Source organism: Narcine bancroftii, chromosome 2 (assembly GCF_036971445.1).
Source record: "Narcine bancroftii isolate sNarBan1 chromosome 2, sNarBan1.hap1, whole genome shotgun sequence".
NCBI classification, from domain to species: Eukaryota; Metazoa; Chordata; class Chondrichthyes; order Torpediniformes; family Narcinidae; genus Narcine; species Narcine bancroftii.
The window spans coordinates 180,945,274-180,972,550 of NC_091470.1; the positions used below are offsets into that span (position 1 = coordinate 180,945,274).

The following is a 27,277-nucleotide window of genomic DNA, read 5'->3' on the forward strand; positions in this document are numbered from 1 at the left end:
TAATCGAAGATAAATCATACATCCGAGGAAAATTCTCTTTTTTCTCTCCACTATCCGAGGATGGCTTGTCTGATTTAAATGGAAACTGTTCAGTGGCGGCGCCCGGGGGTTGCGCCTCTGGCTGTGTTCCTCACTGAGCATGTAGCCTTGTAACTGAACTCAACCTTCGCATCTTATCTCCTTTCCTCCGCTTTACGTTCTCCATCGCCAACATTGGGTCTCCGCTTTCAATACTGTCCATTCGAAAACAGCTGAAGGTTGTATCTTCTACTTTGCGAAACTGCGCAACAATACATGGAGGTTTATTTCCGCTATTTTCTCTCTCTGGCTCTCTCCCCTTCTCTTCCTCACTCTCTCTCCCTTTCCCCCTCCCTCTCTTTCTCTCCCCTCCTTCCCCCTCTTCCCCTTCTCTTTCTCACTCTCTCCCCTTTCCCCGTCCCTCTCCCCTCCCTCTTTCTCTCCCCTCTCTCCCCCTCCAGATGACAGAATTCATGGTATTGTGAGAGATAATGGAATATGGGAAGTTAAGCAATTGCTAAATAGGAATGAATTAGGATGGGGTGAAGGGATAATGGAATAAGGGAAGTCAAGCAAGTGCTAAATAGGAATGAATTATGATGGGTTCAATAAGGGTGGAGTAGAATAGAGTGTGAGGAAGGGTTAAGCAAGTATAATAGAATAGGGGTCTTATAGCAAGTAGATAGATTTAGCAAGTCCTGGGAGTGAATCGTAAATTTACTCGCACGTTTGAAAGAAATATGGGATTAGGAGGCAAACTGGTCACGTGTGCTATTTGGATAGCACGGGGTCGTGGTCCGGAAAGGCCTGTTACCGCGCTGTAACTGAAAACTAAATTATTGGGTTTTTTAAAAAATCACTTTGCTTACATTTTATTGATTGGGCGCATTCAGTGAAGTGCGGACGAGGTGAATTTGGGACAGGATTGGGGTTTAATCATGAAACAGACTAGGGGATTTGGACTTCTGTTCTTTTCCGATGGCGCCAAGACCACGGAGGGTCTTGATTGTACACAAAGAATACGGTGCAGGATGGGGGGAGGATGCAAATATCCTGGCAGGAACCTTTCTCTCACCACCCCCCCGCCCCCCTCGTTCTGAAGAGGTTCGCTTCTCTTACTCGCGGTTAAGGCAAACGGCCAAAGTCTGCGGCGGGAAGCATTGGGGGAGGCGGTCGTGAACGTGCGCCCAGCCCGCGAATAAAAAAAAAGAGGTGTTGCAAACTGACCATGGAGCAGAAATTGCCTCCCCGTTGAAAAAAAAGGTACCAGGACTTCAGAGGTGGGATCAGTCCGACCTCCGACGGCGGTGGAGATGCAACTTGGGTGAAGTCATAACAATTCGAGTGGTCGATCGTTGGAGTTTGATTCGAACGGAGGGTCAGACCTGGACAGATTCGTGTTCGAATGCTTTTGAATATCTTTGTCCTGGCTGTAGGGAGTTTAAAGAACCCCCAGAAACGGTGAAATTGAACCTGCCCCCCGCCCCCTCGAAAAAGGTATCCTTTCTTAAATTTTCTCAGGCATTCAAAAGGCGGGAGAAGGTTACCCGATGGAGGCGGGAGGCGCGACTGGAATATGATGCTCGCTTCCCTGGAAGCCCTCACCATGCTGAGAGCAAGAGAGGCGAAGCATCTTTGATCCAACCGTCACTCTTGCTGGCACAAACAAGCGAAGCCGTGTCCCAACACACGCAAGTTATTTGCTGGAAACGCTGGCAATCCGCGTTCAACCCTGAAGTACTCCAGATAGATCTGTAACAACCCGAGTCTCATGTTGACCGTAACTGAGTCATTAATATATAGATATCTATATATATTTTATTGGTGTTTTTCCACGGTAAATAGAGTTTGAATTCATGCGATGCCGTGGCACGGTGGAATTTATGTATCTGGACCAACAGTCCAGAAAGTGGACGGCTAATCCTACACAATCTGCGCGCGTTCACACCCGCCGTGCTTCCCAGGGCTTGTTCAGAGTTTCGCCGAATACTAAACGGTCTTTTTATTGCCCTGCCAGAAGAAAGTTAAGTCCGAGTGTCGTTTCCACGCCACGTAGAGAGGAATTTCACAAAATCTCATCAAGGGAGAAAGATGTTGCTTTCCCTCCCTCCCCACCACCTTCCACCACTCACGCTCCTTCCCCACCACCTTCCACCACCCACCCTCCCTCCCCACCACCTTCCACCACCCACCCTCCCTCCCTCCCCACCACCTTCCACCACCCACCCTCCCACCCCACCACGCCACCCCATTCAGATCAGACTTGAACGGAGGGGGCGAAAATCACCGACATTCTCTGCCATCGCGCACGAATGTCCTTTCCCGGTGCCGCTGAGGGGCCCGGCTGTGGAACGCGAATTGTTTCTCTTTCCAAAGGAGTTGTTTGACTTTAACGAGTGCTTGTCGTTGCAATTCTGAGCTCACGAAATCTTCATATTTTAAACTTCAAAACGCCTTATTTGTGGTTCTAAAACAAATGTTTCTTTTTAACATCGCCCCGGTCGCTGCCTGGTCCCCAGGTTTTTGGCCATGGAATCTAATCTTATCTGGCAAGGCAACTGCTTTTCGTGTGTGTGAGTGTGAGAGAGGGAGAAAGATAGCACAACATCTCTGCAAAATGATATCAGCGTTTCTTTTTGTATATATGTATATATTAAGCCGTAAGACACATTTTAGCATCATTCAGCTGTTGGAGAAATAGTCGTTCTCTGACTGCTTCCCTCGACTTGCTTTGTGCAAGTTGGCCTGTTTTTGTTCAACGTCCGGAGTAGAAAGCTGCTTCCCTTTTCGCTTTCGTGCTCTCGTACACCTGCCATATGAAGCTTTTTCAATATCCGCCCCTGTCAACCGTGAGCCCGGCGCCACTGGTCGGTAAGTCGGTAGTTGGGCGGCATGGCCGGATTGTCCCGAAAGCCAAGGCGGTTCTCAAGTGGCAGGCAGAGGGTGCTCAATCCTTCCCACTCTCACATCCCACTTTAAGTAATCCCTCTGCCATCGGGGCTCTGTGATTAGTAAGGGGTTGCTGAGTAAGGGGTTGCTGAATGTGGGTGGGAAGGGAAGAATGAGAATCCCTGCTCTGGACCCAATCGTTACTTTTGCTGGCCCATTTCCTTTGGAGCTCCGAAACCCTGCACATAACGAGTTAATGAGGGACGATTAAAACAGTGGGTTTCAACCTCTTCCCCCTCGCATCCCACTTTACTAATCACGGCATAGGGATTACTTAAAGTGGGATGGGAGTGCCTGGCCGAATAAAACACGGCACCGTGGTGGAACAACGCCGTAGAAACTCAGGCGGTCAGAGTATTTTATAGAGCAAAGAAAAAGATGCAGAACCCACATTTCGGGCTTGAGACACCCCGATGAATGCACAATGGTCTGATTTTCCGACGAGGCAGCGTTCTCCGGTCCTCGGGGCAAAACACGCAGACACACAGTCAGGTTTAACACAGAGATAAACACATACGCACGCCGGACAAGTAATTCTTCCATCCAAACGAATCTTGTTTCGTAAAGCTGAGTGTGAGCCGAGCCGACCCTGCTAGGTTTCTTTTCGCGGGGTGGTTGCCTGTGCGGAGTTTGCCCGCCCGCCCTTGTCTCTTCCTTCGGGAAGCGCCCGCTTAGTCCTGAAAGCCGGCGGCTTCACAACTTCATTGGTGCACCTTACATTGGGGGGGCTGCAGCCAAGTATCAGGGTGGTTGAGGGCGCCGCTTGGTTGCCCTGTAGACTCCGAGGGGCCATAATAGTTGGTGCGAGGCGAGTTTTCTTTCTTTTCCCCGAAAAGCCCGTAAATTAATTTCCATCGACCGCTCGCACCATGGCGGCTGCGTGGATCGGCCACGCTCTCGGCTCCTGCCACGCACTCGGTGCCTGAGAAATACCCCACGCACTTTAAAGGGCGATCTTATCTCGACAGTAACGACATTTATTTTCCTGTTTGCAACAGTCGGCTACAATGGCAGTCTATCGCTGGGCAAAAGCCGCCGTTTTCCTGCTCTTTTCAAACGCTCTATCGGGTAAGTTGTGACCTGCGTTTTACTTGATTCCTGCAAAGATCCTTTTTTTAAAAAAATAACCGTACTGGTAAAATCATGGAACTCAAATATTTACACGCTTTTCCTGTAGTTGATTGGGGGTGGGAGAGGGAGAGGAATCCATCCAGTCCGGAGCGGCGAAGCCGTAAACTTTCTCGGAAACCCCCTTCCCCACCACACGCCATATAGACAGACCCAAGCCCAGGTCCACCCCCCCCCTCCACACACACACACACACACACACACACAGAGATAAACACACCCACACACACACATACACATACACACAGAGATAAACATACACACAGAGATAAACACACACACACATACACACAGAGATAAACACACACACATACACACAGAGATAAACACACACACACACACAGATAAACACACATAAATAAACGAATACACACACAGATAAATACACCCACACACACATAGATAAACACACCCACACACAGAGAAACAGACCCACACACAGAGAAACACACACAGATACACAGATAAACACACCCACACACAGAGAAACACACACACACATAGATAAACGCACACAGATAAACACACCCACACCCACCCAAAAGGCAGTCAATCTTTGCAATTTTCTCACCAGAAGGTCAGTGCAAACTCAATCTATTGTCTACCCTTGATAAAGCGGCACAGTTAATGAACGCTGTTACAGCACCAGTCGGCCCTGTGTCTGCATGGGTTTTCTCCGGGGGCTCCGGTTTCCTCCCTCCCACTCTTCCCCCCTCCTATCCTTCTCCCTACAACCTTTGAAAACGTACTGGGGGGGGGGGGGGGGGATATAGGTAAATTGGGCGGCTCAAGTTCGTGGGCTGAAAGAGCCTGCTATGTCTAAATTAAATAAAAATTAATTAACATCAAAGGTTGTTTAAAAATGGATATGGTGAGCAAATATTCTGAAACTACCCATTCCTTCGTGGTGCGACGTGAGCTGCTTAGTTTTTCCAGCATTTATTTCTGTACTACAATCATTCCTCAAACATCATTCCCTCCGAAAGGTTCAACTCTGGCTAGAGACCTTGCAACGCCAGATTTGGCGATCACATACTATTCTGCAATGACAAACCCCTGATAACGCCGTCAGAACCTGATGCCCAGTTTATGCAAATGGATGACGGTCATAATTCCATTGGTTATGAGTTGCAAGTCACCTCTTCCCTCAAGGAATTTTAATCCATCCTTTTTAAGCAACTGAAGAGTTTTTAATGAGACCTTTAGCACCATGAGTGGAATACTACAGGATGCCCATCTCCATTCTTCTGTGAGCAATAATTCGAAGGAACATTGGATTTCAGGACCCTTGACACTCATGGAATTATGACAATATTGTGTATTTTTCTTGGATATAGTTACATAATATTGATTGAAAAAAATCATTGTTTTCTTTCTTGAAGCCATGTCTTTAAATAATAGAACTACATTTTGAAGTTTAGTCAAGCTGCCCCCTTTGCTTTTGTCAATGTTCTTTCTAAAATTTGGTGTCATTGTGATGCACTTGGATGGACCAAAATAATATTTATCGTTCGTTAGTTTCATGTCTTGAGGTCTCATTTTTAAAAAAAATTCACATTGTCGTGGCTGATATGCTTGAAAAGTTATGGCTTTTCCTGAAAGCTTAGTTAAGCTCCATTTCTATTAATCTGTAGATAAATACCAATTCCAAATAACCCAAGATCAAATAAAACAAATTCCCTGCTGAATATTATAAAGTTTGAAATATAACCCTTTAGGGATTTAACAACCAGGCAACACAATCTTTCCACTGGACTCTTTCTTTCTCTCTCTCTTCCTTTCTCCCTCTTTTTCTCTCTCTTTCTTTTTCCATTGTCTCTTTCTCTCTTTCCTTCATTTTTTTCTGTCTTTGTCTCTTTCTCTTTCACTCTTTCCTTTTTCTCGTTCTCTCTTCTTTCTCTCCCCTTCGCTCAAGGGCTCGTGGCAAATCAATGGATATTAATTTAATACATCATGGTTTTTGTTCACCATCAATCTGTAGAGGTCAGCAATCTTTCTTAGCTATTTTGGTGTCATTTTTGTGGAGAAGAAAGCAAAAAAAAAATTGCAAAGTTCTGCAGTGAATAGTCTTTCTGGAAAAGGGTGGCACAGTTGGGTGTGGGGATAAGTGCAGCGCTATAGCGACTTGGGGTTCAAGTCCCGCACTGTCTGTAAGGAATTTGTACATTCTCCCTGTGTCTGCGTGAGTTTTCCCCGGGGGCTTTGGTTTCCTCCCACCCTTCCAAAAAAGTACGGGGTCTATTGGTTAATTGGTGTGGGGTGCGACTTTATGGTCTAGAAGGAACCGTTACCATGCTACATGTCTAAAATTTGTATGTGTGTGAAATATATCGTATATAATACATATATATATATATATATATATATAAATAATATAGTTTTATATAATATATACCCTCCCCATACCCACACATGGACACATATTATTGTTATATATTGTTATATTTATTTATTATGTATATTATTTCTTTCTTCTTTATTTCTTTGGCTTGGCTTCGCGGACGAAGATTTATGGAGGGGGTAAAAAGTCCACGTCAGCTGCTGGCTCGTTTGTGGCTGACAAGTCTGATGCGGGACAGGCAGACACGGTTGCAGCGGCTGCATGGGAAAATTGGTTGGTTGGGGTTGGGTGTTGGGTTTTTCCTCCTTTGCCTTTTGTCAGTGAGGTGGGCTCTGCGGTCTTCTTCAAAGGAGGTTGCTGCCCGCCAAACTGTGAGGCGCCAAGATGCACGGTTTGAGGCAATAGCAGCCCACTGGCGGTGGTCAATGTGGCAGGCACCAAGAGATTTCTTTAGGCAGTCCTTGTACCTTTTCTTTGGTGCACCTCTGTCACGGTGGCCAGTGGAGAGCTCGCCATATAACACGATCTTGGGAAGGCGATGGTCCTCCATTCTGGAGACGTGACCCACCCAGCGCAGCTGGATCTTCAGCAGCGTGGACTCGATGCTGTCGACCTCTGCCATCTCGAGTACTTCGACGTTAGGGATGAAAGCGCTCCAATGGATGTTGAGGATGGAGCGGAGACAACGCTGGTGGAAGCGTTCTAGGAGCCGTAGGTGATGCCGGTAGAGGACCCATGATTCGGAGCCGAACAGGAGTGTGGGTATGACAACGGCTCTGTATACGCTTATCTTTGTGAGGTTTTTCAGTTGGTTGTTTTTCCAGTCTCTTTTGTGTAGTCTTCCAAAGGCGCTATTTGCCTTGGCGAGTCTGTTGTCTATCTCATTGTCGATCCTTGCATCTGATGAAATGGTGCAGCCGAGATAGGTAAACTGGTTGACTGTTTTGAGTTTTGTGTGCCCGATGGAGATGTGGGGGGGGGCTGGTAGTCATGGTGGGGAGCTGGCTGATGGAGGACCTCAGTTTTCTTCAGGCTGACTTCCAGGCCAAACATTTTGGCAGTTTCCGCAAAGCAGGATGTCAAGCGCTGAAGAGCTGGCTCTGAATGGGCAACTAAAGCGGCATCGTCTGCAAAGAGTAGTTCACGGACAAGTTGCTCTTGTGTCTTGGTGTGAGCTTGCAGGTGCCTCAGATTGAAGAGACTGCCATCCGTGCGGTACCGGATGTAAACAGCGTCTTCATTGTTGAGGTCTTTCATGGCTTGGTTCAGTATCATGCTGAAGAAGATTGAAAAGAGGGTTGGTGCGAGAACACAGCCTTGCTTCACACCATTGTTAATGGAGAAGGGTTCAGAGAGCTCATTGCTGTATCTGACCTGACCTTGTTGGTTTTTGTGCAGTTGGATAATCATGTTGAGGAACTTTGGGGGACATCTGATGCGCTCTAGTATTTGCCAAAGCCCTTTCCTGCTCACGGTGTCGAAGGCTTTGGTGAGGTCAACAAAGGTGATGTAGAGTCCTTTGTTTTGTTCTCTGCACTTTTCTTGGAGCTGTCTGAGGGCAAAGACCATGTCAGTAGTTCCTCTGTTTGCGCGAAAGCCGCACTGTGATTCTGGGAGAATATTCTCGGCGACACTAGGTATTATTCTATTCAGTAGAATCCTAGCGAAGATTTTGCTTGCAATGGAGAGCAGCGTGATTCCCCTGTAGTTTGAGCAGTCTGATTTCTCGCCTTTGTGTTTGTACAGGGTGATGATGGTGGCATCACGAAGGTCCTGAGGCAGTTTTCCTTGGTTCCAACAAAGCTTGAAAAACTCATGCAGTTTGGCATGCAGAGTTTTGCCGCAAGCCTTCCAGACCTCTGGGGGGATTCCATCCATACCTGCTGCTATATATATAAATATATATTTTTATATATAATGTAAATAATATACATAATAAATAAATATAACAATAATATGTGTCCATGTGTGGGTATGGGGAGGGTATATATTATATATAACTATATTATTTATTATATTATAAAATATTGATTATATTATATATGTGTGAGCATGTGCACACGTGTTTTGAAATATATTGTATATCATATATCATATTTTAGATATAAAATATATATCATAGACATTGTATATTTATATATATCAATATATAAATAATATATATGTATGTATGGCGAGTGTATGTGTGTGTGTATATATAATATATATAAAAAAACATTATTTATTATATATAACATTCACAGCACGGAAACAGGCCATTTTGGCCCTTCCAGTCCCCACCAAATCGTACCCTCCTCTAGTCCCACCTACCTGCACCTTACCCATAACCCTCCATTCCCCTCCCATCCATATACCCTTCCAATTTTTCCTTAAATGACAAAATGGACCCTGCCACCACTACTTCTCCTGGAAGTTCATTCCACACAGCCACCACTCTCTGAGTGAAGAAGTTACTTCTAAACTTTTGCCCCTTAACTCTTAACTCATGACCTCTTGTTTCAATCTCTCCTCTCTTAAGGTCCTGGAGAAAATTCCATCGGGACTTGAAGACTATTCCCCCTTAATATGCTACAAAAGCTCTAGTATGTCTTCTTTCTTAATCACTATAGTTTCCATAATTACCCTCTTTGATTCCTTTACCTCACACAATTCAATATCCTTCTCTTTAGTGAATACCAAAGAAAAGAACTTGTTCAAAATCTTCCTCATCTCATTTGGCTCCACACACAGTTGTCCGCTCTGATTCTCTAAGGGACCAATTTTATCCCTCACTCCCCTTTTGCTACGAACATATTTGGAGAAACCTTTTGTATTTATTTTCACCGCTTGCTAAAGCCACCTCGTACCTTCTTTTAGCTTTTCTCATTTCTTTCTTAAGATTCTTTTTACATTCAATGTATTCTCTGAATATCTCCTTTTTTCCTTCCATTTATTGTAGGTCTCCCTCTTTTTTTGAACCCAGTTTCCAATATCCCTTGAAAACCATGGCTCTCTCAAACTTTTCACCCTGCCTTTTAACCGAACAGGAACATAAAGATTTTGTACCCCCAAAATCTAACCTTTAAAAGACCTCCATTTCTCTAGTACATCCTTCCCTTAAAACAAATCACCCCAATCCACCCCTTGTAAATCCTTTCTCATCTCCTCAAATCTAGATTTTCCCCATTTGAAAACCTCAACCCTAGGCCCTGACCTATTCCTTTCCATAATTACATTGAAGCTAATGGCTCTAAGATCACAGGACCCGAAGTGCTCCCCAACACATACCTCAGTCACCTGCCCTATCTCATTCCCCAACAGTAGATCCAACACTGCCCCTTCTCTAATCGGTACCTCAACGTATTGCTGTAAAAAACTATAAATGATAATTATTATATAAAATAAATATTTATATATCTGTGTGTGTGTGAGAATGTTTGTGTGTGTGTGTGGGTGTGTGTGAGATGCGCATGTGAGAATGTTTGTGTGGGTGTGTGTGAGAATGTGGGCACAGGTGAGAATGTTTGTGTGGGTGTGTGTGAGAATGTGTGCGCATGTGAGAATGTTTGTGTGGGTGTGTGTGAGAATGTGGGCGCATGTGGGAATGTTTGTTTGAATGTGTGTGAGATGCGCATGTGAGAATGTTTGTGTGGGTGTGTGTGTGGGTGGGATGGGCGAGGGGGTGGGGCTGGAGGTGGTGTGTAAATAGCACTCAAGAACTATGTCATACCTAGAACCTTTGTCTTATTAATCTTTCTGTGTTTGTTGTGCTTTTATGTTTGACCAGGTATTAAATCTAATAAACTCCAAGTATTTCAAGTCCATGATTCACTTTCCATAATGAAAGGCAGCAACTTAACTTTGAATTGCACTTTTGACTTGGATGGGGTAGCAACTTACAAGTGGTTCAAGGACGGTTGCCCCATGAATTTCAAGTCGCAGAGATACAAGCATCGAATAGTACCACCCACGCCAGATGCATTTAAAAACAGAAAAGATGCATCAATCCAGATGAAGAATGTGATGCTATTTGACTCGGGAATTTATCTCTGCCAAATCGACGTAATGAGCAAAGGGAAATATAATGGCAGTGGAACCTCGGTCAGTGTACATGGTAAGGAAATCTAATATTATAAATTTAAGGCATTGGTACGTTATTATGATATTTCCGGCTCGACTTTGCTTTCAACGTGATGGGATAACAAAGAGTGAGGATCTGCTAACAATGAGAGAGCATTGAAAGAATTTGTCAGGATGTTTCCTGGAATGGTGTGGGGGTGGGGGCACGGCGTTTCTGTGCCATGCAACTCGATGAGCCCGCAACATTTATCTCGTGGTCTTTCACCCTTCCACCCTCTCCCTCCCACCCCTCACTGCTACACCTGAACTAATCCCCAACCTATCTTTCATTGTCCTTGCCATTTTGCCTGTGTTTCTTTTTACATCGGACAACATTTTTTGTTATAAAAGATCGGCTTCCTGAAATAAAATTGGGGACTTGAACAGACAACCTCAAGATTAAAACAAAGACAAATTCAGATTTGTTGTGTCACGCACGAAATTGGAGAAACATTAAATTAACTTTTATTGAATTCAGCATGTTTGATCGCGTAAGGATGCTGACACATCGCGTTAGTTCAACTGACCTAAAAATGTTTTTCCGCTGATTTTCATATATAATCAGCATCTGATGCCACTCGTGTCAGTGCCTCGGAAGTGGAGCTCATTGGCTTTCTTAATAAGTGCAGTCATGCTGCATCTTTGAGCCTTAAGTGTATATTCTCCACAAATGTAACAGAATGGATCAGCTGTTATCCCATTGACCAGACGGTCCAGAATCTTCCTGAAGACAATAAATGTTATTTATTAAGTCCACTCACTATGCCTTTGCCTGAGGAACATGTATAAAAACACGCACTCAATGAATATCAATGTAATGCACAGCATCTGTACATGTGAGCTGCTTTCATAGCCTGTTTGCATCTATCCTGACTGAGCATGCCGGGCCTCAGACAACATTGGAACATTTTGTGATCGGCAATCCAAAATCTGTAAAATACACCCAAAAGTGTTTAGGAAGCAAAATCTTCATTATCCAGTGTTATTTTCCAATTGGACATGAAGATAAAATTGTAATATTTGCCTTCTTTCTACAGAAAATTGTGGAAAGAAAATCCGATTACAAGACACTCAGTGTGTTGATTTGTTATGGATTATAGTCACAGGTGGTGCAGGATTCCTGATTATTGTGACACTACTTGTGGTGGTCATAGTTCTTGCTCAACGAAATAAAGGTATTTATAAAATAGCACATGGCCAGTGTTTCAAATACATTACAAGGTAATTATCATGTGACATAATAGAAGAAATTGATCTATCATCAGATAACAAATACTTTTTAGTGACACCCGATATTCTATTCTATTGATAACCACAATTGTATTTTTCCATTCTCTTACAGCTTATGCCTTGCTTGTTAGGTAAGTCAGGAAGCAACTTGATCGTTAATTCTGAAAGCTATGGATAAAAGATTTAATCATTCCAAGAATAGCAATTGGTAATGTATGTATTGTGTATATTTGCCACAGGGAATCATCTTCCTTCGATTCTGCAAAAGAGCCAAGTAAGTCATTAACACGCGACTTGGGTTGGAAGAGACTGTGAGCAGCTTGATGTGTGTGTGTGTGTGTGTGTGTGTGTGTTGTGTGTGTGTGTGTGTGTGTGTGTGTGTGTGTGTGTGTGTGTGTGTGTGTGTGTGTGTGTGTGTGTGTGTGGGTGGATGTCCATGGGTGGGTGTTTGTGTGTGGGTGTGCATACGTGCGTGTGTGTGGTGTTTGTGTGTGTGGGTGGTTGTGCATATGCATGTTTGTGTGGTCTGTGTGTGTGTGGTGTGTGTTTTTTGCATGTGTGTGTGTGTGCGCGCATGCAAGTGGGTGGGTAAGTTTGTGTGGGTGTGCGTGATGGTGTGGGGGTGTATGTGGGGGTATGTGTACATGTGTGTATGTGCATAGGTGTGAGTGTGTGAGTGGTGTGTGTGGATGTGGGTGTGGTATGGGTGTGGTGTGTGTGTATGTGTGTGTGTATTTCATGATGAACCTAATAAGGCTGGTCATACACTGTCTAAACAACGTTTGATATTTCAATGAACCGTTAATTTTATTTTGGCACCCTCACGGGCAAGGCTCCTGGCCTAACTCCCTCTATTCCTCTCTTACCCCTCCCCCCCCAAATATTTATTCAGACACCTGCCTTTTTCTTTTGACGAAAGGCTCAGGTCCGAAATGTTGGTTCCCCTTCCCTTCCTGTGTATTCCATGTGTCCCACTGAGTTTCTCCAGCATGTTTGTGTGATGCACTCGAACCCAGGATTTGCAAACATTCTTGTTTGATACTATTTCCCCACATTTCTCTGGGTGGAGATGTAAATGTTGTCAAGTACTTTTGATGCTAACTCTCTGCAACAATTTTGAGGGAATACTAATGTTGCTAAAAGTGCACTGCCACACTCATTAACTTGTGGCTCATGTTCCCAGAAGCACCATTGGGCCTTATTTACTTTCCATGAGGCTGCTTTGCCTCTGTTAAAACTATATATCTGGAAAGCACAATGAGAAAGACATTAATTATACATTTCTCGTGTCAGTGAATAATATAATATAATTCTTAGCTTGGCACAGAACAGAGCCACAGGTATCAAAGTAAAACACGAACGTCTGTAGACATTGTTGTTGAAGTAAAAACACAATGCTGGAGAAACTCAGCATGTCAAACTGTTCATTATATCATTCATTCAGGTGCCTCGCCGCTCGGTGCAGGCGATCCCGTCTCTCCATCCATCATGATCTCTGACCCTCTGAATTATAGCTGTTGCCTCCCCCTGTTCTCCTTCAGTGAAGACTCCATCTTTGAGCCGAGACTGTCATCGATGTTGAACTCATGATTATACAAGGGAGAAATGTACTGAAGTGGTTTCCCCGTTGTCTTCATCGGTCCATTGATCCTGGCCACTGATTCATCTGCCCAGTGTTTTTACTTCTGCAATCGTAAATTCCAATCTGTAGAATCTGCTTGTTAAAAGCCATCCACCATCTGCACAACACGGCTTCATGTGACCCTGACTGGGAGGCTAAACACCTTGCCCAAGGGTGGCCTGTCGGCTCTCGGATGGAAGGAACGCCTGACACCTCCTTTTGCTGAGTAATTGTGCAGTGCCGACACCAAGTTTATACAGCAAAGATAGACAGACATAACCGATATTTCGGGCTTGAGCCCTTCATCAAGGTACCGTACCATGATAAAGGACTCAAGCCCGAAACGTCGGTTATGCATTTTTATATTCACAGATCTTTATTTCATTGATAATTGTATGTGATATCAGTATGTGCTGAGAAAATTACCATAAATATTTGTGTATAATGTGTTTTGTATATAATGCGCCCTCCCCATTTTTGAGGGGGAAAGGGAGAAAAATTTTACCCCCATGTATAATACGACCCTCGCCCCTTGCCCACCCAATTTGTGCTGGTGTCTCTCTCCCCCCTTTCCCGCCCGAGTCACGCTGGCATCCCTCTCTCCCCCTCGCCCGCCCGATTCGCTCTGGCGTCTCTCTCCCCCACTCGGCCACCTGATTCACACTGGCATCTCTCTCCCCCTTCACCCGCCTGAGTCGCACTGGTGTCTCTCTCCCCCCCTTCACCCGCCCGTTTTGCGCTGCCATCTCTTCCCCCCCACCCATTCTAGTCGTGCTGCCGTCAATGTAGGCAGCTGTTGATAATCTTACTTATCATTAAACCTGGCAGAAAAAAATTGTTAAAATAATAACCTCGTGTATAATGAGACCCTCCCCTACTTTGAGCTCGAATTTCAGTCCAAAACTTTTTTCATTATACACGAATATTTATGTTAAATCTACAATGCATATTTGGCAAAATCAGTGTTTGCCATAACATTGTTTTTCTTTTTTGGCATCGAATAGTTCCTCCGCCGAGAAACAGGAAGAAAAATCACGCCAGGCCCAAGGTAAATGCTTCTTGTTTATCTCGGAGAATATGTTGAACAAAATGTTTTAAACTTCCACACATTGAATCTTGATTGGTTTTGAAGAAACTACAAAAGCAAAACTTTGAGAGAGAGAGAGAGAGAGAGAGAGAGAGAGAGAGAGAGAGAGAGAGAGAGAGAGAGAGAGAGAGAGAGAGAGAGTGAGCTAGAGAGAGAGAGAGAGAGTGAGCTAGAGAGAGAGAGAGAGTGAGCTAGAGAGAGAGAGAGAGAGTGAGCTAGAGAGAGAGAGAGAGAGTGAGCTAGAGAGAGAGAGAGAGAGAGAGAGAGAGAGGGATACAGGAAGCACGAACCTCCTTGTGCGCAGGAATACTATATACGCCTATGTGCTTGAGTTTGTGCATATCCCACATGGTCCAGAGGGGAGGGGGAGGTTCTGACATTGTGTGCTGGTCTACCAACAAGGATCACAGTTTCAGATGAGCAGTTGCCCAGTTTAGGCAGAGGTGAGGATTTTTTGTTTGAACTGAACTTTTCTTTCTTAGAATGCTACAGCATAGGGGAAACAGACCACTTGGCCCCTCTAGTCTGTGCCGACTGTCATCTCCCTTGACCCGCTGACCTGCTCCCACACCATAACCCTCCAGACCTCTCCTGTCTTTGTACCTATCCAAACAGGCGATTGCTTTTACCTATAACCATATAACCATTTACGGAGGGGAAACAGGCCATGTTGGCCTTTCGAGTCCACACAGTTCACTGATTTTGTGTGCCCTCTTCAGGCATTGGTCCCGGTAGATCTTCATTCAATAACGATGGACGAATTCAATGCAGATGGAATCAGTTTGGTTCAATACACTTTTATTAAGTTTAAATATAAAATTGACAATTACACAATAATTCATTTGTATACAAGTAAGCCTGCTCAAAAAAATGCCGATGGGAAAAAATGGTAGGTAAAACTGCATCAATCCTGCTTGGAATAGCTTAAAAGCATTTAATCGATCCGTGGAACCATGTAAAACCCATTTATTGAAATAACGTGTCAAATAATGGGAAGAAATACTGAAAACGAAAGCCAACTCTAATCTAAACCCTCCCTCTAATCAAGGTGAACTTTTGAATTAATAAAAGAGAAATCAATAATGAGGAATCGCTGACAACCCCCTGAGAACAGGCGATGAACGACCTGAACATAGCAGTCAATGCTAATTCATCCAATGATAAAAATAATTCTAAGAGTGGGCCCCACAATTTCATAAATTGGAACTTTCTGTCTTTAATATATCTAATTTTCTCTAAACTTAAATAGGACATTATATCATGTAACGCCTGTGTATGAGTAGGGGATGAATCATCTTTCCATTTCAATAAAATTGCTTGTCTGGCTATCAATGTGGTAAAACCTAAAACTTTTTCTTGAGATGCCGATATAAGATTGTCTGCATCATGGGGGGAAAAAACGATCAAAGCAATGAATGGGGCAAGGTTCCAAGCTAATCTTAAAAATCGTGTTAAACTTTGGAAAATGTCTTTCCAGAATCTCGCTAAATTTGGGCACTCCCAAAACATATGGATCAGAGAAGTTTCAAAACTTCTACAACTTTTATTTCCATATGCAGTCATAGCACGAGAGCACACATAGATCACGTAAAGATGTATATAGTGTATACAGTGTATCAATCGATTGTTACAGGCCCAGAGGACCCCAAAACCCAGCAGCAGCAATAGATATTCACCAAGACAAATGGTTACTTAAATAAAAGTTGCTTTTAATTTTCTTTAAACATAAAAAACAGGATCAAATTTTAACTTGTTACTGTTAAGTCGACTTAACCCCCTTCTAATTCTAAGTGGACGTGTCCGTAAAGTTCAGAAAAGTTCTTTGGCTCACAGTCCAATCTCACTCCTCACTCCTCCAAGTTCAGCGGTGTCAGGCAATTTTTATACCATGCACAGAATTCAACAGTTCTGAATTTTCACCAGGCTCTAGTGAAAAGGTAAAATGGTTACCACTCAGGAAAGTTCTTGTTGGTTTCAGAGAGGGATTTGTTGCTCGTTGGACGCACACAAACTGACATCCCATGTCCAGTACTTCAGTGTCTTGCTGAAGAAACTTTTGCCCCATCAGGGTTTTCCAATTCACCACAGAATTCCTCTTGCTTTCCCTGATTCCAGGTGAAACACTCTAGCCAGCCATTTCCTCTTGTAAGGACCACCAGGATTTTTACCAGGCTGAACTCAGTACTCACAACCCCTCTTCAAGATGGGGTTTTCAACAAGCCTGCCAGCGTGCCATGTTGCAGCCTCGAGAAACGACTGTAGAACTGACTTCTCTCTCTCCCCCCTCTCTCTTGCAAAACCACTTGATGTTCTTAGAACAGCAAATTGCAAACAGACAGATTGTGGCATCGGACTTAAGCTCTTGAGCTTTTGGGCCATCTGTTGCTTTCAAAACAATAACCCATTTGTACCTGAAATTCTCTAGCAAAAGCAGCTTCATTGTTTTGCAAAGGCAATCAGTACCTCATTGTCCAGCCTGAGCAAAGCTCTTGCGTTTTAAATGAGATCTGTTTTGTGAAGTGTTACTGTGTTTGTTACTAACCCCCCCACAATGTATCTCGTAAACAAAACATATTTTTATACAATATAAAATATAATGTGACCATCACACTATCTTATTCGAGGTCTGCTCATAGATTTGAGTAATATGGTGTCACCTATATACTTAATCGTGCACTTCTTCTTATGGCCATTGTTAGAATCTTAAGTTGGAGAGGGTCAGAGTGAATTTGTATTGAATTTATCATATATAAACTTGAATACAATCAATCTCTTCACTACACATTGCTTCAGTTGCATGTAGAGTGCACCGGTCAAACTCCTCCCCACCACTGAGCTTACGGAAAGGTTATATCATTGGTTCTCAACCTTTCTCTTTCCACTCACCTACTGCTTTAGGTAATCCCTCTGCCACTGGTGCTCTGTGATTGGTAAGGGGTTGCTTAAGGTGGGTGTAGGTGGGAAGGGAAGGTTGGGAACCGCTGCTCTCAACCCGATGGATACCAAAATATTTTGCTTGAGAAAAATCGTCATTGGCCTGTTTCTGAAACCGTGCACATAATGAGTCAATCGGGGGCGGGTTGGGGGGGGAGGGAATTGAAACAGTGGGTTTTCAAACTTTTTCTTTCCACACGCATACCACTTTAAGCAATCGCTTACGAATCATGGAGCACTTATGGAATTACTTAAAGTGAATGGAAAAAAAAGGTTGAGAACCATTGGGTTATATTACTTATCAATCTTGGTAACTGCAGTATTACTGGTGACCACTTGATGTTGAAAACATCAGTCCTTAGTTTGAGTTTGGCTGCTCTCCTTTCCGTCAAATGTACCTTATTAATCTTCCCCCCACCCCCCCCCCCCCACCCCCGCCATTAGTGGTTTTACATTTCTCCATAATACTGTTATCATGTTCTTTGCGATCAACAGTAACACCACGAGTAAACATGCCTGGGTTTTTGTTCTGGAGTCACTCCCAATATAAAATGTGCTGGCTCCAAAGGTAATTCTACCCCCATGACTTGCTTACTTTCCATCTGAATATCTCTCCAATATTGATATAGTCTGGGACAGTCCACCCCAAAAAACATGGGTATGATCGCCGATCTTCCCGCATTCTCTCCAGTACAGTGAGGACTTGCCTCTCTCTCAAGTGATTTGATTTTTGAAAGTTTTAGCAAGTTGAATAGGCTCATTTGCGAGATAGATGCATATTTCTCCAAAGGGCAGTCAAAGGTGAGAAGAACCATTATGAGATCAGCCATGGTCCTGATGGACCAACCTTGAATGATCCTTTTGGCATATCTTATTCCTTGTGCCCCTCAGGTTAAGAGCAATTCCAAAACTGGGTGGAAATTATCAATGCAGGGGGTCGGAATGACAATTGTTTAATGTTTGGCGTGCAGTTCTGTTCGTTAGTAAAGACTTCATTTAACTGACAAGGTTCCCAAGGATGGTACCGGAAATGGCAGGATTGAGGCCTAAGGAGAGGCTCTGATGTTTCTTCTGAGACCATGACTTTAAAAGACATATCAGAATCAGAATTTATTGTCATGAACCAGTCGCGAAATTCGTTGTTCTACGGCAGCATCACAGTGCAAACATTTATATAAACCACCTGACAACAATAAATAAAAATGAAGCTCGAAAAGTCAAAGTGAAGCAGTGCCTTTGGTTCATTGATCATTCAGGAATCTGATGGCGGAGGGGAAGAAGCCATCCTTGTGCCATTGAGCGCTCATCTTTAAGGCTCCTGGACCTTTTTGCCGCTGGTAGCAGAGTGAAGAGGGCACGGCCTGGGTGCTGGGGGTCCTTGAGGATAGAGGCTGGGTTTTTTTTAAATACACCGCCTCATGTCAATGTCCCCGATGGAGTGGAGTCTGGTGCCTGTGATGTCGCAGGCTGAGTTATCAACCCTCTGGAGTGTTTTCTTGTCCTGAGATTTGGCACCTCCGTACCGGGCAGTGACACAACCGGCCAGATTGCTCTCCACGATACACCTGTGGAATTTTACGAGAGTCTTCGGTGATGTACCGAATCTCCTGAAACTCTTCACAAAGTACAGCCATTGGTGAGCCTTCTTTGTGAAGTTTAAAATGTTGCAGGGCATAGATACAGTAAATAGTCACAGTCCTTTCCTTCAGGTATGGAGGCTTAAAATTAAGGCAAGAGTGGAATGATTTAAAAGGGACTCGAGGAACAGCTTTTATTCCACACTGGAGAGTAGTGACTGTATAGAACACACATGTCAAACTCTGGCCCGCGGGCCAAATTTGGCCCGCGATATAATTATACTTGGCCTGCAAGATCATTTCAAAAATGTATTAGAGGTGGCCCGCCCTGCAGCGAGAGCCGATGCTGTTTTTTGGTAATGTCACCCCCACCATCCTCCCCCTTCATTGCACATCCTTCCCCACCCCCTAACTATCCCCTCCCCCTAAAACCACCCCCCTTAAAAGATGGCCAGAATATTCTCAAAAAGGAATGCAGAATGGTAAAGTTCCACAAACCTTCTGCTGGGAATCCTAACAACACCCGGGCATCAGATCCACGGGACGCGGAGGGAGCAAGAGTGTTGCAGGTTGACCGTGCAAACTTTGAGAATGGGGAAAACAAAATTGTAACACGAGAAGTCTGTCGATGTCATCAGCCGGCAAGCCAGTTGGAAGGCTCCCTGCACAACCAGTCACTTCTCCCACCTGTCGAGCGGTGCGGCGGATTGGCGAGCGCCTGTGATTTCCTGTCGGCGCGACGGACATGGCAGGCTGCGCACGGCCCCCGCTGTTCCGCAAAGGCTGATCGGCAGCGCGCTGGGCCTGAGTGGGTGGGTAAGCAGGGGTGGGCAGAGGGTGTAGTTGAGGAGTAATGGGCAGGGGAAGTTATGGTGGTGCGAGGGGCAGTTAGAGGGAGGGATGAGTAGAAGGAGGGGTGGATAGGGAAGAGGTAAAAGGGGAGGGGCAGGGCGAGTAGGGGAGGGGTGATTAGAGGATGAGAGACGGGTAGAGGGAGGAACAGGTTGAGGGGAGAGGCAGTAGAGGGGCGTGGCAGTAGAGGGGCGTGTATAGGATGGGGTGGGTAGAGGCAGAGCGAGTGGAGTGAGGGGTGAGTAGAGGTTGGGTAAAGGACTGGTCAGGTAGAGGGATGGTGGGTCGAGGGTGAATAGAGGCCTAGAACCTGAGGAGTGAGCAGGAAATGCTGAGTCCTGATGCAGGCCAAAATGGACACAGCCTGTGAATGCTGACTACATCTCCACAGGGACCAAATATGTTTCCCTCAGGACAAGGAAAGGGTGAACTTGAGCTGCCTACTCCTGACCTGTAACATTATCCTCCTAAAGTTATATCCTAAAGTTTAACATTACATATGTTGAAAGAAGAGAAAACATGCAGATGTTGTTGAAAATTTTCAATAAATATTTAGTTCGGCCCTCGACTTAGTCCAAGTTTTTAATTTTGGCCCTCCGTGAATTTGAGTTTGACACCCCTGGTATAGAACAATCTGCCAGGAGAGTGACAGAGGTAGGTACAATCACAGTGCCTGCAAGACATGTCAATAAGTACTTGGACAGGGAAGGTTCAGAGGCATCGACACCAAATGAACGGAAATTGATTGGCATTGGGATGGCACTGTTGGCGTAGGGGCCCATCATGCATGGGTGGACAATTTGGTCCACATGGTGCAGACGGGCTGAAGGGCGCGTTTCCCTGCTGCAGAATCTATGAAAAAAATTTGACCAATGGGCCCGGTTGGCCCAGCAGTTAGTGCATTACTTTTACAGCACCAGCGATTTGGACTGGGGTTCGAATCCTGCGCGGTCTGTCATGAGTTTTCTCCCGGGGGGGGGGGGGGGTTCTGGTTTCCTCCAACCCCCCCAAAACGTACTGGGGTTGTAAGTTAATGGGGTGTAAATTGGGCGGCATGGGCCCATGAGCCGAAATGGCCAGTTACCATACTGTATGGCTAAATTTAATTTTAAATTAAAAAAAAGTAATAAGTAATGGAAGTAATGTCTAGGGTGCTTTAAACAAATCCTAATGCCCTACTTGGGCATCTTCCGTCTGTATGTTTTTGAATGTCAGTTCTTTATATGGCTACTTTCAATGTTTTCACCAACTCTTATCTTTGCCTTCCATCGGCCCCTGAGGGTTCACCTTCTTGTTTCACACCTAACTCCATTTCCCTTTAATATGAAACAAGTCACATTTCATCTTATTATAAATGGTTATGTTGAAATAACTGTTCAGAGGAAATGTACGAAATCTGCCTTTGAAGTCAGCTCAAAGTAACACGTTTCAATTGTTCCTTTCGCTTACAACGCTCCGAAAGGTCGTTGGTAATGGTTGTTGATAAGGTGCATGAGTCACAAACTGGAACTCTGCATTTCTTTAGCAATTCAGGTTTCACAAACTATTTTGCGATTGGGCGGTATGAATGCAACACCGTTAACAGGGGCTGCGATCGGGACTAAGGTTCAAATCCCACGCTGTCTGTAAGGAGTTTGTGCGTGCTCCCCATATCTGCGTAGTTTTCCTCGAGGGCTCCGGTTTCCTCCTGGCATTCGAAATGAAGCGGGGGTGGAGAGCTAATTGGGTGGCATGGACTCGTGGCCTGTAACGGGGCCGGATGTCTCCATTTACATTTATTTAGCCACATTTGTCTTCTTTCTCAGACCAGCGGGTGGATGGGTTGTCCTTAGGTACAGGTGGAAGAGTAGAAGTAGCTGAGGATTTTTCGGAGGGTGGACTAGCTGTCTGGATGGAAGCGGAAGGAAAGGAGTGTCTCAAGGGAGAGGTTTAATGGAAATTGGAGAAACTGATGTTAATGCTGTCCCGTTGGATTGTATCCGGTGGAATTATAAAGTGTTGCTCCTACAATTTGATGTTAGGGTCGGCTTCCCGCCCCCTTCCTTTCCTTCCCCTACAAGAGAGCTACCCACCCATATCACTCCATTCCCTCCTTATTCACAGAGCCATCCTTCCTCCTCCAGCTGCTGTGCCCTCCCTCCCTTATCCACCTATTATCTCCTGCCCTTGGGACTGTGCTCCTCCACCTACCTCTTCCCCCCACCCCCAACATTTTCCTATAGCACGATGTAGGGCTCAAGCCTGAAATGCTGGTTGTGTGTATTTTGATCTTTGCTACATGAAGGACACTGTTTGACCTGCTGAGTTTCTCCAGCACTTGTGTTTTGACTTCAACCATGGTGTCTGTTTCGTGTTTTACTTGTGGTGTTAAATGTCGGTTTCCCTGAAAACCATCTAACGTGATGCTCATGTTCTTGTTTGGAAGTGTGAAGACGCCCACCTGCACTGCCACAATGAGGGTCCGCCGAAGAGAAAGCGCCCACCGCCCGCAAGAAAGAACATTCGGTAGTTTACGTTTGTGTGCGGTACTGCAGGATTATTACCACATGTAACTCAGCTCTCGGGCGATATCAAACAAACCAGAAGATAAAAGCAACCATTAACAAATTTTAAACAAAAGAAGGCAGAACTTTGATGAGGAATGCTTCTTAAATGACAATGTAGACATAAGATAAGAACCCAATTCTCTAGAGAAACTCAGCAGGTCAAACAATGTACTTTATGATACAGAACCGATGTTTCAGGATTGAGCCCTTCGTCAAGCCCAAAAAGTTGGTTCCGTATCTTGATCTTTGCTACAGGTCACTGTTTGACCTGCTGAGTTTCTCCAACGAATTGTGTTTATACTTCAACTACGGTGTCTGCAGACTTTCGTGTTTTACTCATGTCATCGCAAGGTAATGATCATTATTTTTCCCCTTGAAAAGCACTCATCTGCTGTCCTGCCGGAAATGAAATCCAAATTTGTTTTTTAAAGTCGCAAAAGCTGCAAATAAGGAAACAAATTCAGAAAGTGCTGAAATCTTGCTGTGCAGCAGCACCCATGGAAGGAGAAAACGCAAAATTGCTTTTGGCAAAGGGTGGCAGGTGCAAAACATTTGTCTTTTTGCAAATGTTGCCCGGCCCACTGCTGTTGGTTACGCTGGGAGGGTTGGCACTCAATAATGAAGCAAATCCCACTAAATTATAGCCTCCACTTGACCACGAGAGAGGAATGGGTCACCTATTTGTGCTGCACTTTCTTTAACCTAGATTCCCGCTTTCCACTTCCTTTCACTGTGTTTTTTCAAATAGTCGAAAGGTCTTGACGTTATTTTCAACTGGAGGCTTCCAAATGAGGGGAGAGAGAAATACACAGCAGATTAAGCCATGTCTGCTGAAAGAGCTCGCATTTCAGATCGAGCACCTGGGGCAGACCTGGAAGGAAAGAAGGAAGATTAGAAATTGGAGCTGGACTGTTGAGCCTGTTCCACCATTACAGCATCTAGATTACATGGAGAGATTAAGGAGACTGGGACTTTATTCATTGGAACATAGACGGCTGAGAGGGGATTTGATAGAGGGGTTTAAAATTATGAAAGGAATAGATAAACTAGATATAAACAGAATCTTTCCCCTGAGGGCAGGGGAGGTTGGAACAAGATGGTAAATCTTTAGGAGAAATATTAGAGGATACTTTTTCACCCAGTGAGTGGTGGCAGAATGGAAATGATCTTCCAAAAGAGATAGTTACGGCAGGGTGCCTTCTGTCATTTAAGAGCAGGTTGGATGTGTACGTGGATGTGAAGGGGTTGGAGGGTTATGGGTGGAGAGCAGGAGGTGGGAGCTAATGGAGTTGTTCAAGTGAACCGGCACGGACTCAAAAGGGCCAACATGGCCTGTTTCCGCGCTGTAAACGGTTATATGGTTAAAACAGTGGTTCTCTATTTTTCACTCACATTCTACCTTAAGAAATCCCATAGGTGCTCTGTGGTTAGTAAGGGATTGGTTAAGGTGGTATGTGAGGGGTGGAGGGGTTAGGGTCGAGGACCACTGCAATAAGATAACGCGATGATGGAGAAACTCAGCAGGTCAAGCAGTAGTGGGCCCATATCTTGATGAAAGGTTCAAGGCTGAAACGCTGGTTATATATCTTTATCTTTGCTCTATAAAGGACATTGTTTGACCTGCTGAGTTTCTCCAGCATTGCATTTTTACTTCAACCGCGGTAGTTGCAGAATTTCGTGACTTGAGTTTTCTAGTCAACAGGATTATCAAGTTAATGAGTGAATGAAACAATGAGAGTGAGAACAAGGGAAATATGTGCAGGCATTAGGAGATGCAAAGCAGGACAGCGTGTCTAGCAGATACAACTACTTAAGCCCACACACCCAGATGAGGCCAATATCAAAGATGAACAACTTCTCGACAGAAATCTCATTCCCCGGCATCGAGACCAGAAGACTGTTTTTCTGCTTTCATTTTAGATTTCCAGCATCTGGAAATCTTTTCACTTGGAAATTAAATCTTTACCCGACTCTTTTCATCTTCTGAGCCAAATCTGACCTTAGTTTCAACCCATGCCCTTTTACCGAGCTTCCTTCTTCAGAAGTTGTGATAGTTCAAATCGGAGACGATGTTTAAGATAGACCCCAGCTTGGTTTCCAAAACCTTATACTTCTCATTACCATTAACTGGGGGAGAAAAAAAGATGTCCTTGATGCCGTGTCCAAACGGACACTTTCCAAAGGGATGGGCTCCAAACAGACACATTACAAACGGACACCTTCCAAAGGGACACATTCCAAACGGACACGTTCCAAAGGGACACGCTCCAAAGGGACACGCTCCGAATGGACACGTTCCAAATGGACACCTTCCAAAGGGACATGTTCCAAAGGGACATGCTCCAAATGGACACCTTTCAAAGGGAAACCTTCCAAACGGACACGTTCCAAACGGTCACCTTCCAAAGGACACGTATCCAAACGGACACGTTCCAAATGGACACTTTCCAAAGGGATATGTTCAATTGGTACTTCCTGGCAAAAAAAGAACTAATGATGTATCATTTCCATAAGAAAATGGGAAAAAATTAAGCAAATAAACTGAAAATGGAAGAAATCTATTGATGTTCAAATTCATATCAAATAGAAAAATGTACATTTTTATGAGGAGGCCAGCAATAGTGTGAGAAACAGAAGTACCTTCACAGAAATTGCTCGAGACAAAAATTGAGAACAAAGAACATTTATTATACAACAATGCAAAGTTGGGTGCTTCCCCTTACCCTGGGAATACACACACACATTGGGGCTCACCCAACTTTTATACAGTTTATTTCAGTATAGAAGTACCCTCCCCTTACATTCTTCTGCCTCCTGGATGAGTTTGGCATTAGGCAATCCTGTCTGCCTACGTGCTGTTTCTGTGAACTTGGAGGACCAGGGGGTATCCTGTCGGTGTCCCATCATGTCATTGTCCTTATTCACACCTTCCCGACTCTCAGGGCTTACTAACTTCTCATATGTGGAACTTGCTGATTCTGTCTAAGGCTAGAAGACCCTTATCTTATTCAGACTAACTTTACTTCCGACATTCTACTATCTATCCTTATCCTATTCATACTGGCTTTATTCATTACACATATATCCAGACTAGTTTTCTTCATCTTTCATATTTTCATATTAGTTTTACTTATCTCTCACAATAGGAAAAATAGAAAATAATATAATTAGAGGTAATTGGGGTATGTTGTGTTATATCTTGTGGTAACTCGTACCTAATTGGATTTACTGAACAGTTCTGCAAAATTTTAATATATTCTCATTTAATTCATGAACTTCTGAGACATAACACCCTATTTTACAAAAGACATTCTGAACCTAATATTCACAGGTATGTATCAAATAATTTCAGATTTCAGATTTATTGTCAGAGTATCTTCATGACATCACGTACAACCCCTGAGATTCCTTTTCACTGTGGGCCAGGCAGAATTACCACTTATGGGTATTGCAAAAAAAGCTGCACTCAGGAAGATACCACAACAGATAAAGAAATGTAAACAAACTGACTATGCAATACAGAGAGAGAGAGAAAAAAATCAATAAGAGCCCTAAAAAGAGCCCCTGGTCGAGTTTGTAATTGAGTAGTCTGTTGAGTTCCCCTTTTTGAAATCCACAATCAGATCCCGAGTTTTGCAACATCACAAATATTTGATCAATCGCACAATTTTAAATCACTGATGTGATCCACTATGCTTAAAGTTGATGGCCTAAACTGTTGTGTGATTTGAAAAATCAATGAAGTTAATGCGATGGTGGAGTCTACGGTTTATATAGAAGGAGAGGTTATCTCAACTATAGTTGGTTTTGGGATTGCCTTGAAAACGAAATGTTTTCATTAGCCCTTTGGACCCTGTGTCCTTGTGTTCAGGGAATACTATCAAGCGTGTCCCTGTTTTATGGTCCTCGTTTTATACCCAACCTCCAGCTGGTTCGTACTGGTGTTCGTTCTGCAGTTTACCCATGGGACTCAGTCTGGAGTATGTACAGTGAAACCTCGTTAGAGCGCGATTCGTTAATCTGCGGAATCACTTCTAGCGCAGGTGTCTGTGGACCCCAAACGTTGATTTTAGGATGCCAGGCTAACGGGCGAACAGCCACAAACTCAGAAATGGTCTCTAATGACTCATTTACCAGATGTGTATGTGAATATGTGGAGTTTAAAGGTCTTATTAAAGGGGTTGAGACACAGTATTCTGTTTTCCTGCTTCCTGCATCATGACGTGTATGCATCTGTTTCGTGACTTGTCTGTAACGTGGTATGAAGTCTTGGACTCCAACTACCGCGTTCTAACGAGGTTGTACTGTATTAGGAAAGGTTAAAAATGGCCCTACCCAAAGGGTCCAAATGAGTGCTGAACGGCCATAGAAACTGCTCACGCCAATCATCTGATATGTACAAAACTATATTTATTTGTAGAGATAAAATACTTGCCCTCCATGTGTATTGTTTGTCTGCCCACGTCTGGATGTTTTGCACCGAGGACCAGAGAACCCTGTTTCATCGGGCAATCAGATGACAGTAAACTTGAAAGGAGCAACAAGGCAATCCGATCAGCTTCAGGGAAGTTTCCTGCTTTCCAGCTGATGACCAAAGGTGCCAAGGTTCTTTCAACTGAATTATTTTAGTGTTAATGTTAACTTAAATGTGTTTTTATTGCATTTCATAAATTAGTTTTTCTAAGGTAAATATGCTGTGTCCAAATTATATAAACGCTTTTAAAGTTCATAAAACCCATTGCATAACTTTAAATATTAAATGCAGCCCAAGCTTTCAGATTAAATCATCAACAACTTTATTCTGTCTTTCAATTATGGTTTGACTCAACAAACACCTTATTTCACAATATCTTGGTCCACAGTTTGTTGAACATTTTTGGCAATCCATCTCACAAA

At 44.0% G+C, this 27,277-nt stretch overlaps 1 protein-coding gene across 1 annotated transcript; it reads left to right on the top strand.

Moving 5' to 3' along the window:
• The first annotated feature begins 996 nt into the window (after positions 1-996).
• Positions 997-27,071, top strand: LOC138752994 (uncharacterized). Its single transcript, XM_069915590.1, has 9 exons — positions 997-1,161; positions 1,282-1,515; positions 3,966-4,035; positions 10,203-10,529; positions 11,572-11,709; positions 11,877-11,895; positions 12,004-12,038; positions 14,390-14,433; positions 22,261-27,071. The coding sequence occupies exons 1-9, from the start codon at positions 997-999 to the stop codon at positions 22,342-22,344; spliced, it is 1,116 nt and encodes a 371-aa protein (XP_069771691.1). The 3' UTR covers positions 22,345-27,071.
• Positions 27,072-27,277: the final 206 nt, after the last annotated feature.

Bases quoted from the DNA above. Each gene is read 5' to 3' on its own strand.
- LOC138752994 (XM_069915590.1), top strand. From the start codon at position 997: ATGGCGCCAAGACCACGGAGGGTCTTGATTGTACACAAAGAATACGGT. The intron at 1,162-1,281 runs GTCTGCGGCGGG...TTGAAAAAAAAG, and splicing joins GGTTAAGGCAAACGGCCAAA to GTACCAGGACTTCAGAGGTG. The intron at 4,036-10,202 runs GTAAGTTGTGAC...ATGTTTGACCAG, and splicing joins CTTTTCAAACGCTCTATCGG to GTATTAAATCTAATAAACTC.